Raw genomic sequence first — 13102 nt, 5'->3', positions numbered from 1 at the left:
AAAAAAAAAAAAAAACGGGGCGCTTCCCATCTAGTTACTGACTTGGAACTGCGTGACCTGCCTCCATCTTCAGGACGCATCGCCTTGTAAATATAGTTAGAAGACCGAAGCTGGCATTAGGAACTCATTACTGTGGTCGGTGTTGTGAGATTTGTCAATTATGAAAAGGATCATGACACGATACAGTCATTCTTGCTTATGTTCCTGAGAAAATAAGTCATCGTAGAGTACTATTCAACTCTGCTGACATCGTCGGAGTTGATAGAAGTTGAAAGGAGTTGGTAGAAAATTCGAGAGCACCCCGTCGAACATCGCAAAACAGTAACAGAAGGCTTTGAACTACAGAGCATCATAAAGTGGTGTTGCAGTTCGTTCACGACGTCCAACTCCAGATCGAAGTTATCTAGGTTCAATATTCACGTGCCAGTCGCCAGAGATTGTTCGGTTGAACGGGTTAGAAAAGCTTAATGAATGAAAAAAGGAGTGTCGTAGGATATCAACGCCTCCACGATCAGTACAGGGTGATCATGAGACTTCATAGTGGAAGTTGAGTAGTAGCTTCCACCTACAGAATGAACTTAAAGATGCTAAGTCCAAATTAGTGTAACCGTCACATATGAGGCGGTGACAACCAACTGAGCTAAGGGTTATAACAGCAATCAATATAGATAACTTCGTCGATAGTTAGGTCGGTACTTCGCGCTAGTGTCCGTGCTGAAAGACTGGAACGTGGCCGAGAGGGTCCTCAGTCATTGCTAACTTAGGGCCAGTGGCGGAAGTCGCGCCGGGAGGGAGCTTACAGTTGCTTGAAATGGAAAATACAGATCTGGATCTGGAATTTCCCGGCCGCTGGATGAGTTGTCATGTTGACTCTGAATATTTTAAGAGGTTAACTAGTCACGGTCAAAGTAGTGTCTCTCACAACACTCGGTGCTCAGCATGTCTTCCTCACTGCTCGGACTGCGCAAGTCAATCCTTCCACTCCGTGTCGCATACTCATCCGTTCGATATGCTGGACGCAAGGAGTCAATGGGCGATCCGAAACACGAAATCATTCGACGCGCTTTATATCCCTCTAACATCAGAAACGGGCCTTCACCTACTGGCACTTGGAGGCCAGACGTGGGCCGCCGTCTACAGCGTGCAATTCCATCCGCACAAGCGCATGAAACTATAGAACGTGCGTGGTTGCTTCACCAGCGACACGTACGTCGGAAAAGGCAGGCCGAACTGGAGAGGAAGTTCATGTGCATGCAGAGGGCTATGGAGGTGTTGCGCGAGCTCGACCCAAAATTGTATTTGGAAGCTAATAAGGAGGAGGACCCGCGGGTGCGAACGAATGAGGAGGTGGCGCTGTCGAAGTCATTAAGGGGGCCGGAGAGGAAGGCTCTCGAGGCAAGGGTGCGGGGCCTCTTTCCTAGAGAGCTGCGTATACCCTCAGATACTCCTTCTCGAAGCGGGTGGAATTATGACTGGACACCCATAATACCGCGCACACCGCGTGTGTAACCAGGTGGGCGCTCGCTTCTAATATGGTCTTATATTTCATATTCAAATCTATTGATATAGGTATCTGAAGCGATTGGTTCTACTTTTTCGACACTCCCAGAAGTAGACGTTTGATTTCAATTGTCCGGTCAATGAAGTATTCGTCACTACTTTGCTATCTAGTTGCTTTTGTATTGCCTGAACCAGGATGATCACTACTTAAGAGTTTGTCCAGAGGGTAGTTGAATGGCCAGAAATAAGCACAATTTGTGTCCTTGAACAATTTGCGAGTGAAAATGTATCGAAACCATACAATCGTACAAGATTAATGAACACAAAAACATGATCCAGATCTAGTCTACACCTTGTCCATCCATCGTTCTTCGACTTCCCGCATCGTAGATGTAAAGGGATCGGAAAAGTTGAAGGAGGCATCAGTAGCCCTGCTACCACTTTGATTCTTGCCAATCACGGAAGCATGAATGGACTCCAATGTGCCCGTCCACTTTTCAAGGGCCGTGTATCTCTTCCTTTCGAGACTTTGCCTAAAGGACATCAGCTTGAATATACCATAGACGGACAAAAAGTAAGAAATACTTGGTGTTGAGTTCAAGCCGCATAGCCACCTGATCTATCTTGCCTTCTACCTTGCCTTCCAGAATAAGGTCGATGAGAAGATCCTCAACTTCTTCCTTATCAACGTTGAGTTGCTAGAGGCCAGGATGTCCTCTATTAGTCCTAGTCTCTCCCCCTAGTTTCGATGAACGAACCTTGGCAAGGAACGAAAGCTCCAGTCGTGTGTATGGCTTGATTAGATCAATAAGATACTGGGTACGCAAACTACGTAGTAGCTCCCCAATGTAAGATCGAATAAAGGAATCGTCCATGATCGTGGCTCGATTATCTTGAGGTGAACGGACATTCAATTTCGAACAATCATGCAAGGGAGCATCCACGAACCTCGCAGAATCTTCTCCGCTGCATGAACCTCACGTCGCTGGTACGCGTCCACGAGATCCGTCATGGCCTTGATCTGCGGATCATTCTTATACCTGCACAAGAATCAAGGGACCTCGAGCGCCTCGAGTCTAACATACTCACGGTTTCGTCTCTTGGCTGTCAAAAGGATTGACTTCGCTTCCCGTGAGCATATTTGCAAGGACGAGGTACTTCAGGACTTGAATTCTCTGAGCAGAACCAGCTTCATCATAATTTCTGAACGATTCAAAGAAGTCCTCGCTGGCGCGATTCCATTGCCCTTGAAATTGAAATGTGATTGTGGCGCAGCAAATGCGTGGATATATTGCTACTTACGTTCGCCCATCCACATCTTTCCGCCGCACTCCTTGATGACCCCCATGATGCGTGGATGAGGAATTGCAGAACGAATAGAATTTGCAGCGTTGTAGATTTCCTGAAAATATGTGACGGATGTATAAAATGTGCATAAAGGGAGTACGACACCTTAAGCTTCCTGAAATTGCGCGTGTCATTGTGCATCTGTATCTCGAGAGCATAGATTTCCAGAAGCTGTGTGCCCTTCTGCGCCATATCTTCGCCATCTGCTCCAGTTCCAGATCGATGTAAGTCCCTGAGGAGCTGTGATAGTGTTAAGTAGTATTCGGGAAGTTCAGTGCTTTACGATTACCTTCCCAAGGCGAGTATACTCTTTTCTGTCTAGCCACAACTTTGCCAGCTTCAAATTAGTCTTCACAGAGAGACGCTACAAAACATAAGTAACACGTTCAATGATAAAACGTGTTGCCTTACTTCATTCTTCGCTTCTTCCAAAGCTGCCTTCGTCGCTTGATAAAATTTTTCGAGCACGTCGACTTCGACAGGGCCTCCCTTCCCTCCACCAACATAGTCCAAGATACCATTGATGGTCTTCTCTGAATAATTTCTCGTAACCGCCGACTTTGTGTATGTCAAAAGCCGTTTATATGTCTCCAACGCGTCATTCGGTTTACGTAAGATAAGAAAGAGGAGCTTTGTCGATTGTTTGAGAGCTTTGAAGCCCCTACAGAAGGCGATTCAGCGCTCAATACAGATGAACAGATCGGAGTGCGTACCAATCTCCTTTTTCCTCCTCCTGATCGACAATGGCTCGGAACTCCTTCAACGCTTGTTCTGGATTATCTTCTTTCTTGGCTGATGAGGAGATCCATGAGAAAATGTCTTCGGAGTCTAGGATGATTTCTCCTACACTTTGCTGTGTAGTACATATTCTCGACATCAGCACTTCCTGCCTCGTTTGCGTCCTCCTCATCCGAGTAGTCAAAGCCGTAATCCTGACTGATATATGAACTTCGGAGCTCATTCGTCGCTTCGAGTGTAGTTCACCTCGTCATCGCTACCTTGCATGTAATCGGCATCTTCATCATCCATGCTGACTTGATTGATAGAGACCTAGAATACAATTTGGCGTGGCGAGCCGAATATCGTGCGCAATGTGGATATAGCAATATCTCTCCGGTGATAGTGTTGAACTTACGGTATAGAGAACGTTTAAGTCCCACAAAAAATGACAAGTGCCCTAGCTGGTGCAGGAGGAGACTCGAGAGGCGTGTGGCGCGCACCGAAGTAGGATCACGTGTACCGCTTGCGCGCCGGTGCACGATCGTTCCAAGTTATAAGTACTCGCTGCAAGTGCTTAGTACTTACTGAGGACGTTTGCGCATCAGCTACTTCTTGCGGTCTTTCTTTAATTCTACTGCGTATGATTACCGGACACAGAAAATCAAATATGGACGCAGACGGGATGGAAAGGCCCGCGAAGAAAGCAAAGCTTGGATTGCATACAGATGCTTCGAGTTCCGTGGCGAATGAAAGCTCTCTCATTACCGAGAGGAGGGTCAGCGAAGATTCAGAAATATCTGATGAAGAAGAAGAGCAGAGGGGCCCAAGGCGGAGGGCTGAGCCGCCTAGGGCGTCGGACATGTACCTTGACACAGTACGCCTAGGTTTGTATTGGCGCGGGCGTGATTCTGACTACAAAATCAGATAAACAGAGCCGTCCTTGATTTTGATTTCGAAAAAGTATGCTCTGTCTCCCTCTCCAATATAAACATCTATGGTTGCCTTGTGTGCGGGAAGTACTTCCAGGGACGAGGTCGTAATTCTTACGCGTACGCCCACGCCATACATGAAGATCATCATGTATTCATCAATCTGGAATCAACGAAGGTGCTTGTGTTTCGACATTGAGATTACCTCGACTCACAATCTCTTTCATAAGGTCTATGTCCTCCCCGACGGATACCTAGTATCAGACCCATCCCTAGAGGATATATCGTTCGTTCTCGCGCCTTCCTTCACATCTGCTTCAATAGAAGGGCTCTCATCACCCTCATTCATTCAAAAACCGTCATATGACCTGTCTTCCAAGCCATACATTCCTGGATATATCGGCCTAAATGATATCAAGCGAAACGATTACATGAATGTCATTATACATTCACTACTTCATGTCCAGCCTCTACGTGACCATCTGTTAATTTCTAACTTCCACGGAAAGGAGTCTGAGTTGTTAAAGCGTTTTGCCAGTCTTGCGAAGAAGGTGTGGAACCCTAGGCTTTTCAAGAGCCAAGTCAGTCCGCACGAGTTTCTGCAGGAGGTAGGCAGAGCAAGTGCGGGTAAGTTCAGTCTTGGAAGTCAAGGCGATCCAGTAGAATTCCTGGGGTGGTTGCTAAACCGTCTGCATAAGGACATGGGCGGGACAAAGAAGAAGAACTCTAGTACGTGTTCCATCTACTTGGCTGTTCTAGACTCGCGAGAGCCTGCCTGTGCTAAGGATCGAGTTCGCACAGGTGTCATTTTCTCCACGTTTCAGGGTCAAGTACGGATGGAGACGCAGCAAGTCGTTGTGCGTCCCGATCTTGGTGATAATGAGAAGCCGAGATTTGATATCGACCGAGGTATGGCCTCCATCTGACAGAGAACCACTAACTGACGACAGCGTGTAGAGATCAAATCAACGGTCTCGCCGTTCCTATTCTTGGCCGTCGATCTGCCACCGCCACCGTTATTCCAAGATGCAGTAGAGAAGAATATCATTCCGCAAGTCGGAATATACTCAGTGCTTACCAAGTATGACGGCCGTACCACACAGGTAGATGGCGCTCCATCAGAGGGGCTGTTCATCGCTGACGAGACTACGTGTAGGAGTCGGCCGGTCAATTGAGACGGTTCAAATGCCAGCAATTACCTCCCTACGTCATATTGAACTTCAAGCGGTTCACCAAGAATATTTTCGTGGAAGAGAAAAATCCCACTATAGTGAATTTCCCGCTGCGAGGACTTGATCTCCGTGAATGTCAGTGCCAGTTCTACCACCTTTCCTCTCAGCTAAGATACCCAACCGTAGTCCTTGATGCACCACCTTCCCACTCGCCCACTCTATATGATTTAATCGCGAATGTCACGCACGAGTCAGCAGCGGGTACCACTCATGATAAGGAGACCACAGTTTGGAAAGTTCATCTCCGCGCTGGTGGGGGAGGCGGTGACACGGAGAAATGGTTCCAAATTCAGGATCTGATTGTGGAAGAAATCAGGAAGGAGATGATTTTTTTGGGTGAAACCGTGTTACAGGTGACTGTCTTCTTTAACGATATCGTGCAAAGCCTAATACATCCATCAGATATGGGAACGAAGGCCGGTGTTGTCGAAGACGAATGTGACAATTCAGGATGAGTCTAAGATGCATGTCGACCGTTAGATTTTATGTACATCTGTACTAGTGTCATAAACAACTATCGTTAATCTGCATCAGCAAATTACATCCTATACACAGGTGGTCTTGGAAATTATCGATGACAGACCCTATTGACTACTGCCTGTGGACTTAGCTGCGGCACCTGCAGGTTTCGCGTCACTCTCAGGACGTGTCGCTACTGCGGTCTGGTATTTAGCACCGCGCTGGCTGCGGAATGATAGAATCAGTTGGTGTGTTCATTGCACAGAATATCTCGGAACGTATACCCTTCTAAAGAGCCCTCAGTAAGCAGGGGTTGGAAGATATAGATTCCTGACAGAACACCTGGGCCCGCGGTGACTGGAATTAGCCGTAGTTGACTGCAGGTTAAAAGGAGAGCATTACCTGTGATTCCTGCGACGAGGAAAGGGAACATGCGCCGTGACATTGACATGCTGGTGCTTTCTACCTGAACGACAATACACACGTCACGGATGTAAGCTTGAGCGCGGCGTCTGTCAATGGCATTGGCCCTGATCTTACTGTACTGAGCCTGATCGGTCGGTTACGTAAATCTAAGTAATCGGTGGCGTCGGGTGATCTGAATCTCGACTATTGTGGTTCTTATTTAGATATATAGTATATGGGACGCTACACCCGTGTCTATGGAGTCGGACACCTCTATGTGAGAGAAATACACGCTTCAGAAATACTCATGCGCCCAGAGCCGTCAATGCCTGTCCAGCGGCCTGTTCCTTAGCCGCTCCTTTGGTGCCGGCAGTAGCAGCTCCGATTGCTTGTCCATTTACTGTGCATGTGAAGCGGCATCAGCGTATGTGTGAGTAGAACATAATGATATTATGTTACATTTGAATGTAACGGTCCACTGAAGCTGATTTGGCGGACCAACAGAGGAGAATGATTCGGTCAGAGCATGCTGCATATGTCTGTTCTGCAAGACTGCGTCAGCCAGTTAGCATCCGCAACTTCAATGAAAAGTATTAAACTCACAGTTGTTGAGACGAACGACGTTAGCTGATTGATGAATTATCAGCGTGTTCTATGTCAGTGAAAAAGTATAACATACCGGTCATGGTCTTATTTTGTGACGACTGAAGGACTTGCACTAGATTGGGAGAGCAGACTTTGCTTGAATGTCAAGACGTCGAGGAATGGCCCTGCTTTATATGATCATAGAACACGTTTGTAGTTCCGACGACATGTAGGTAAACCAGTACGAATTCCACTCTTGCATTGGACTGCCACTCGGGATCATACACTAGTACGAGAGTGGCGGCATTCATTGCAGAGCCCGCAAGGGTCGGTGAGTGCCTCAAGACATGATGGGACTTGAGGAATCCGCACACATTCGGAACGACCACTCGTTAACCAGGTCCGGGTCTGCGACATAAGGACCGGTACAATATTCCAAATCACAGAGACGCTGTCCTCGGAGGAATGGTAGGAATTGGCGGTGGTATGCTCTATGTAATTCCACAGTCGGTCGAGTCAACTGTGAAGAACCGGCTCCGCCTTGCACAGATATGTCCTTGAACCCGATCGTGACGCAGACGCGCTGTCGGCCAGCAGCTGAAATTCAACACCGAGGAGCTAGGTGCCGCCGGTCCCATAGCTTTCTTGCTATCCAAGCTTGACGCGACTTAGCTTTCGGAAGCAACGCTCCCATTTATCTTCGGATCATAGCTTGTATATCGCGGGGAAGCTGTACAAGTCTACGGAACAAATGCGCAAGACGCACCGTTGCCATCGAGGTTCCCCAGAGGTGTTTTGACACCGCCGCCGGTTACTTATTGAAGGGCCACTTTCATCCTTGAATCCCCGTTGAAACGGCAAGATCGGAGAGTCATGTCATCATGATTGATGGAACGGAGCGAAAGCCTAGATATTTGTCTTTTTAAGCCACAGTATGATATGAGATAATCTCCGCGTTCGCCTGAATCTCAATGCAATGCTTACCGTGTCAATGGGCGGGAGCAGGTCCAGGGTGTCGTCCATACGTGTCATACCGGCGGTTCAGTGGGAATTCCAATTAATACAGCGTCAAAAACACACGCTGTAGCGCAACAGCGGGGCGACGAATATTCAGCGGCGTTGCAATTTTGAGTAATTGGGTATTCAGATTTTGCATCCTGTTGCTAGCTACTGACATAACGACCCTGACGAAAGCGAGTGTTGGGCACTAAGATTAACAGGTCGTCCTCTTTCCAAAACTGACGGAAATCGATTCAATACCGAATCATGCTCGAACTAGATACTCACTAGTCGTGCACACTGGTTATTCTGAAGGATGGCTGAGACTTGCTCCAACTCAGGCCTTAGGTGCCATCAGCGTATTGCGGCTGTGACATTATTGAACCTTGCGTTAAACCAATGTTGGCGCTATGGAAAGAATATTTTGAAAATGCGCGCCTCTCCTTAGTCTGAGTTAAACGATCATATCGAAAATAGCCTAAGCTTCCTAGTCCAGTCCGGAGCCGGGAGGTCCAGTCACTACTAGGCCATTGCTAGCGGCGTCAGTGGGTTCGTATTTGCTTAGCGCAGTCACGTGCAAAGGAGTACTAGCAAGTGTATCGACGATCGCAACTGTCAACGATTTATAGGAAAACGCGGATGTATAATTTACGACATATGCACTCTTCTAGGGTGCCTGCGACAAAAGGAAAACACACAACCAAAGGTATCTCGGTTTGAAAGACAAAAAGACGCAACCCAGCTGCGACAAGTGGAAGATTGCAGGACGGACGTCCAAGATGAAAATGCATAACAGAATTACTCGCTCTCCTGGATGAGACGTTCCAATGCCGCTTTTGCAGCTATGTCACGAGCGAGATGTTTCTGCGCTCCCGTTCCACGACCGTAATCTTGTCCATCGACTAGTGATGTCAAATAAGCCTACATCGTCGACTGCCTCCACTACGAGAATACTCACTCTTACAAACGGACGTCCATTGCGGGGAATGTCTGGGACCCGTCGTTGACTCTTCCCAACTTAGTGAAGTTACTCGGTTTCTAGCCTGGAGCCCTGCGAAAAGGATGCCGTTAGCGACAGTTATAATCGACAACACCAAGCCAACATACAGTTATTCAAAAGGACAGTACCCTCTGCGAGAAAATTCAGTGATGAATCGAGCGAGACAAGGGTTTTCGTACCATTAGCCATTGCACAACACTCTCGCTGCCGAACATCTTGCCCTCGTTGACCCTCTTTATGTAGTTATTTTGGCTCTATCCCCACTGCCCTCGAACTCCGTTCTCCCTCCCGACAGCATGCCTGACTCGAAACATGAACCCAACAGTGTATGTGAGCTGGACGAGATTCATTCCTGGCCAGCAGGAAGGAATACCTTGCGTATCACTGCCCCGATCGAGCTCTTTGTCCTTGCATATGAGTAGTCGTGTAAGAACTTGCAGCTCAGTAGGAGACGTTGACAACATCTTAACGCGGCGGGCACATCTAATTTTGGGAAGAGGACAGAGCATAAGTATAGCGAGTACACAATCCAGCAAGGATACGTACCGTAGCGGGATCCGAAGTGATCGTAGCTGAACAGCCCTACACGCGCGAATGAGACTAAACTCAGCATGGAGAAAGTGTTGGATTCGCCAGGCAATATGATCACGATTACAGACAAAGAGCATTTGAGCTCAGTCGGAGGTAAAGGAACCGATTCGGCATACATGGACGTTGTGGCGCAGGCTTCTTCACCGATGGGATGCTGATAACACATTTGCATTCGAATTCATGCATCTTCCCGCGAGTCGAGGTTCTTGGACGTCATATCCGAGCGCAGTGAGCCGGACTTAAGGAGCGAGCACTCCTGCCAGCAGAGTATATCCCCCGCGTCAGCAGCAAGCATCATGATGCGCCGAGCCCATGTGGACTGATCAGGTCACCACCACAATTGCGCATGGCTGCTTCATGGAAGACTAGCCGAACCGTGCACCTGGATCGGCCAGTATGCATGCCGGCTGCCTCTCGCCGAGTACCTGCAGGAGCAATCAAGGTTAATATCCCATCTCTCACACCGGGATTCGTTTGCGTTACGTGAATTAGTGTATGCATCAATGTCTCGCAATCTAACAGTCCTCGGCGCCGGCACGACACACCGCTTTGAGGCTCGATGCTTCGTGGCATAGCTCGATGTCGTCTTTAACCAAGCGCCTCCGCCATATGCCAGGTCTCGTGGCCATCGCAGCAATTTGCGAAGGCTCGACGTGTTTTGCTCCTGCCCGCATTGATTTCAATCAGTATCAATGCTGTAAAGGTGAGGAGAAGGAAAATATATGGCCGAGAGGAGCACGATTTCGTAAGCCTGCATCGCAGGTTACTCCATGCTCGCAAGCAGACGCCTATTTAATCGAGTCTGTACATCGGGTAGAATTATGGCCAAAAGAGTGGTCGGTGGACATCATAAATGCAAGAATACGATGGAAACATGAAGGAGAAGGCTCACGTCACGCCCATGAGACAGTCATTTGACATTGTTTTCGGAATGTGACCTTCCTTTCGTTCATCTTAACGTGACAGCGCAGTATATTGGGTTAAAACCGCGTAGTTAAATCGTGTGAATATTGCGGCAGGAAATAAATTTCATTCTCAAGGCATAAAACGATGACACCTCTATCCGTCGGCGTAAGGCTGAATACAAGCTGAGATCACAGGCCTTCTGACGCCTCGGTCCATTTGGGGGGAAAACACTCACTTAACATTATTTTCGGAAGCCAGCTGGCTTAAGCGCAGACAACAGCAACAAAATCTGCTCTCGAATGCTTTAAGATATCTCGAAATGCAAGCAGAAATGAGAAGCTCGGAGGGATCAGATGAGTAAACACAGGACCTATGGCAGTATGCAAACACTGGGCCATATCGTAAGTCACTAGAAACTAGCCAGGCTTCCTGGGCGCTCTCGCGTCCCCGTTCGGTCGGAGCCCTACCAGTGATCATGGCATGTCTGACTGAGAAAAATAAAGGAAAGCCGCTTACAAGCGCATTGACTGGCTACAAGGCTGGTGACACTAGACCCGCAGCCTGTCAATGAGTGCCGTTTGAATCGGTTCGACAGGTGGAGCGACAACTCCGAACCCGAGTGTCCGTTTGACGACCGCCTTTTGTTTCCAGGTCGTATTGTCCTTGTAGAATGTGCGATTACAATGATGACATGCGACTCGTAAAACCTGTCCAACGACCCCACTAAGCAGCAGATGCGCCGTCCATCACGAGCGGCACGCTCGTCAAGCGATGAATGTATGTGTCGATGGATGCCGTGAAAGCTCATGGAGTTGGAATACTTTCCATTTACGGCTCCACGATTATAGCATACCACTTGGATGGCTGTCGAGACGCCCGTACTCTTGAAAGAATTCTTGCGAAAAAGCCTGTTCGTCGACAAGCGCCACGCGGGACCAGCGCGCTCCGCTGAGCACGGTCATGGATGTTCGACATTGGATCTTGATGCGTAAACAAATGTTTCGAAGGGGTAGAGAGCACTCATGGTCTATTTCTGCTTGGGAAATCGAAAAAGGAGGGTTGCCAGGAGGCTCAAAAGGGGCTCTCTGGATGCAGGAACACAGGCCGCGACGATGCCCAACGGTGTAGCTTATTTTCGTGATAATTAGGCCTTGATCAGTATCAAGACGATCGGTCATCCCGCGAGAGGCACCCTAAGCCCCGCAACTAGATAAAGCGAGGGACGATCAGGCAAAGGCATCTGTCACCTACGCTTCCCCGTGTTCCTTCCGAGTGAAGGCATGTCGTGTATGAACTCCACCTCGGTAAGACGCTCAAGGCCTTGCGCTTGGCATAGTGTGCAGCATAAGACATGGTCCGCAATGAAGCTCTGGGAAAAAAATGCTCAATACGAATGGTACCTACAGGAGAGATGGGATTACTCAACATCCGAGAAAAAGCGTGAGGAAAACAGCTGCTCTCCTGTCAGCGTTTGTGATGAATCCTACCTACGGTCGTCACTTGAAACCGATATGTCACCAGAATGACAGGAACCGATATATCCACCCATACATACAAGAGACGGCAGTGGAAGGCGCTCCGCAACGTGATACCTATGCAAGCGTCTTGCTACAAGCACGTTAATTCTCATAGCATTCGGCTGACTCAGTGCATGTGTCTGCTGAGATCTAAATGCAAACGATGGTATAAATGTCTTTGATCACACGATAGAAGGGAAGCTACTCACGCGGCAAATACGGCAAGCGCGTGCACTCCTACAATACCGTCATGGACCCTGTCGGGGATGAGAGTATTTCAGTTAACATGCGCCCGAAAAAAAACATTCCAGGTCAACGATGTAACGCCGTTGTGCCCTGAATACCGTGCACTCTCACAATAAGATATGAGATAGCATCTAGGTTGTTGGATCTCATCTGAATACGCCTAGCATGTGGCAAAAGTTTAATTCGCGTAGTCAAACGCAACAAAACGAGCATGTTTCCACAGTGCCATGGCTCGATCGCGAGATTGAGTGGGCACCTCGCTGTAGTTGTATCAAAGCCAGAGTGCAGCACTGCACAATCAATCAAAGGGCTCGGAAATTACTGTGTTACCTCTAAGTTCACAGCTCCTGTCTAGGATGGCGGTCCCCAAGGCATAGTCATCACGCAAGTGAACATCATTCATCTCCAGCGCAATGAATCTTGGATTGAGGCCGCGGTGGAACATGTCGTGAAAACAACGTGAGGCTGTAGCAATGAATACGAATGATCGGTACTTGCAAGTAGCTCAGCGAGCCGGTATGAAGGCTCGTTTCCTACAGGAGTCTGAAGAAATAAGCATGCAAGTCAATGTCTGCAGTCCGGAAGGAAAGGATTCACTGCGTAATCATATTCTCGTGAACTCTGAGATATTGGCCAGACTGCAAGATAAACGATTGGTATAATCTC

At 48.2% G+C, this 13102-nt stretch overlaps 5 protein-coding genes across 5 annotated transcripts; 2 read left to right on the top strand and 3 right to left on the bottom strand.

Moving 5' to 3' along the window:
- Positions 1-939: 939 nt before the first annotated feature.
- On the top strand, positions 940-1509 carry FIBRA_05920 (uncharacterized protein; the record flags this gene model as incomplete). Its single annotated transcript, XM_012327666.1, has 2 exons — positions 940-1206; positions 1258-1509. The coding sequence occupies 2 exons, from the start codon at positions 940-942 to the stop codon at positions 1507-1509; spliced, it is 519 nt and encodes a 172-aa protein (XP_012183056.1).
- A 337-nt stretch (positions 1510-1846) lies between these two features.
- On the bottom strand, positions 1847-3876 carry FIBRA_05919 (uncharacterized protein; the record flags this gene model as incomplete). Its single annotated transcript, XM_012327665.1, has 12 exons — positions 1847-2033; positions 2086-2198; positions 2259-2392; positions 2449-2540; positions 2590-2746; positions 2803-2902; positions 2953-3087; positions 3137-3211; positions 3259-3508; positions 3561-3639; positions 3695-3779; positions 3832-3876. 12 exons carry the CDS (start codon positions 3874-3876, stop codon positions 1847-1849), a joined length of 1452 nt encoding a protein of 483 aa, XP_012183055.1.
- Positions 3877-4234: 358 nt separating this feature from the next.
- On the top strand, positions 4235-6208 carry FIBRA_05918 (uncharacterized protein; the record flags this gene model as incomplete). Its single annotated transcript, XM_012327664.1, has 7 exons — positions 4235-4441; positions 4492-4674; positions 4727-5405; positions 5454-5599; positions 5653-5803; positions 5855-6081; positions 6131-6208. 7 exons carry the CDS (start codon positions 4235-4237, stop codon positions 6206-6208), a joined length of 1671 nt encoding a protein of 556 aa, XP_012183054.1.
- A 689-nt stretch (positions 6209-6897) lies between these two features.
- FIBRA_05917 (uncharacterized protein) lies at positions 6898-7278 on the bottom strand (the record flags this gene model as incomplete). Its single annotated transcript, XM_012327663.1, has 4 exons — positions 6898-6992; positions 7052-7144; positions 7196-7219; positions 7272-7278. The coding sequence occupies 4 exons, from the start codon at positions 7276-7278 to the stop codon at positions 6898-6900; spliced, it is 219 nt and encodes a 72-aa protein (XP_012183053.1).
- A 1696-nt stretch (positions 7279-8974) lies between these two features.
- On the bottom strand, positions 8975-9365 carry FIBRA_05916 (uncharacterized protein; the record flags this gene model as incomplete). Its single annotated transcript, XM_012327662.1, has 4 exons — positions 8975-9078; positions 9135-9227; positions 9284-9307; positions 9356-9365. 4 exons carry the CDS (start codon positions 9363-9365, stop codon positions 8975-8977), a joined length of 231 nt encoding a protein of 76 aa, XP_012183052.1.
- Positions 9366-13102: the final 3737 nt, after the last annotated feature.

Source organism: Fibroporia radiculosa (assembly GCF_000313525.1).
Source record: "Fibroporia radiculosa TFFH 294 genomic supercontigs, scaffold5656, whole genome shotgun sequence".
Lineage (NCBI taxonomy): Eukaryota > Fungi > Basidiomycota > Agaricomycetes > Polyporales > Fibroporiaceae > Fibroporia > Fibroporia radiculosa.
The sequence above is the reverse complement of the archived record's forward strand: the minus strand, read 5'-3'. Positions and strand labels throughout refer to the sequence as shown.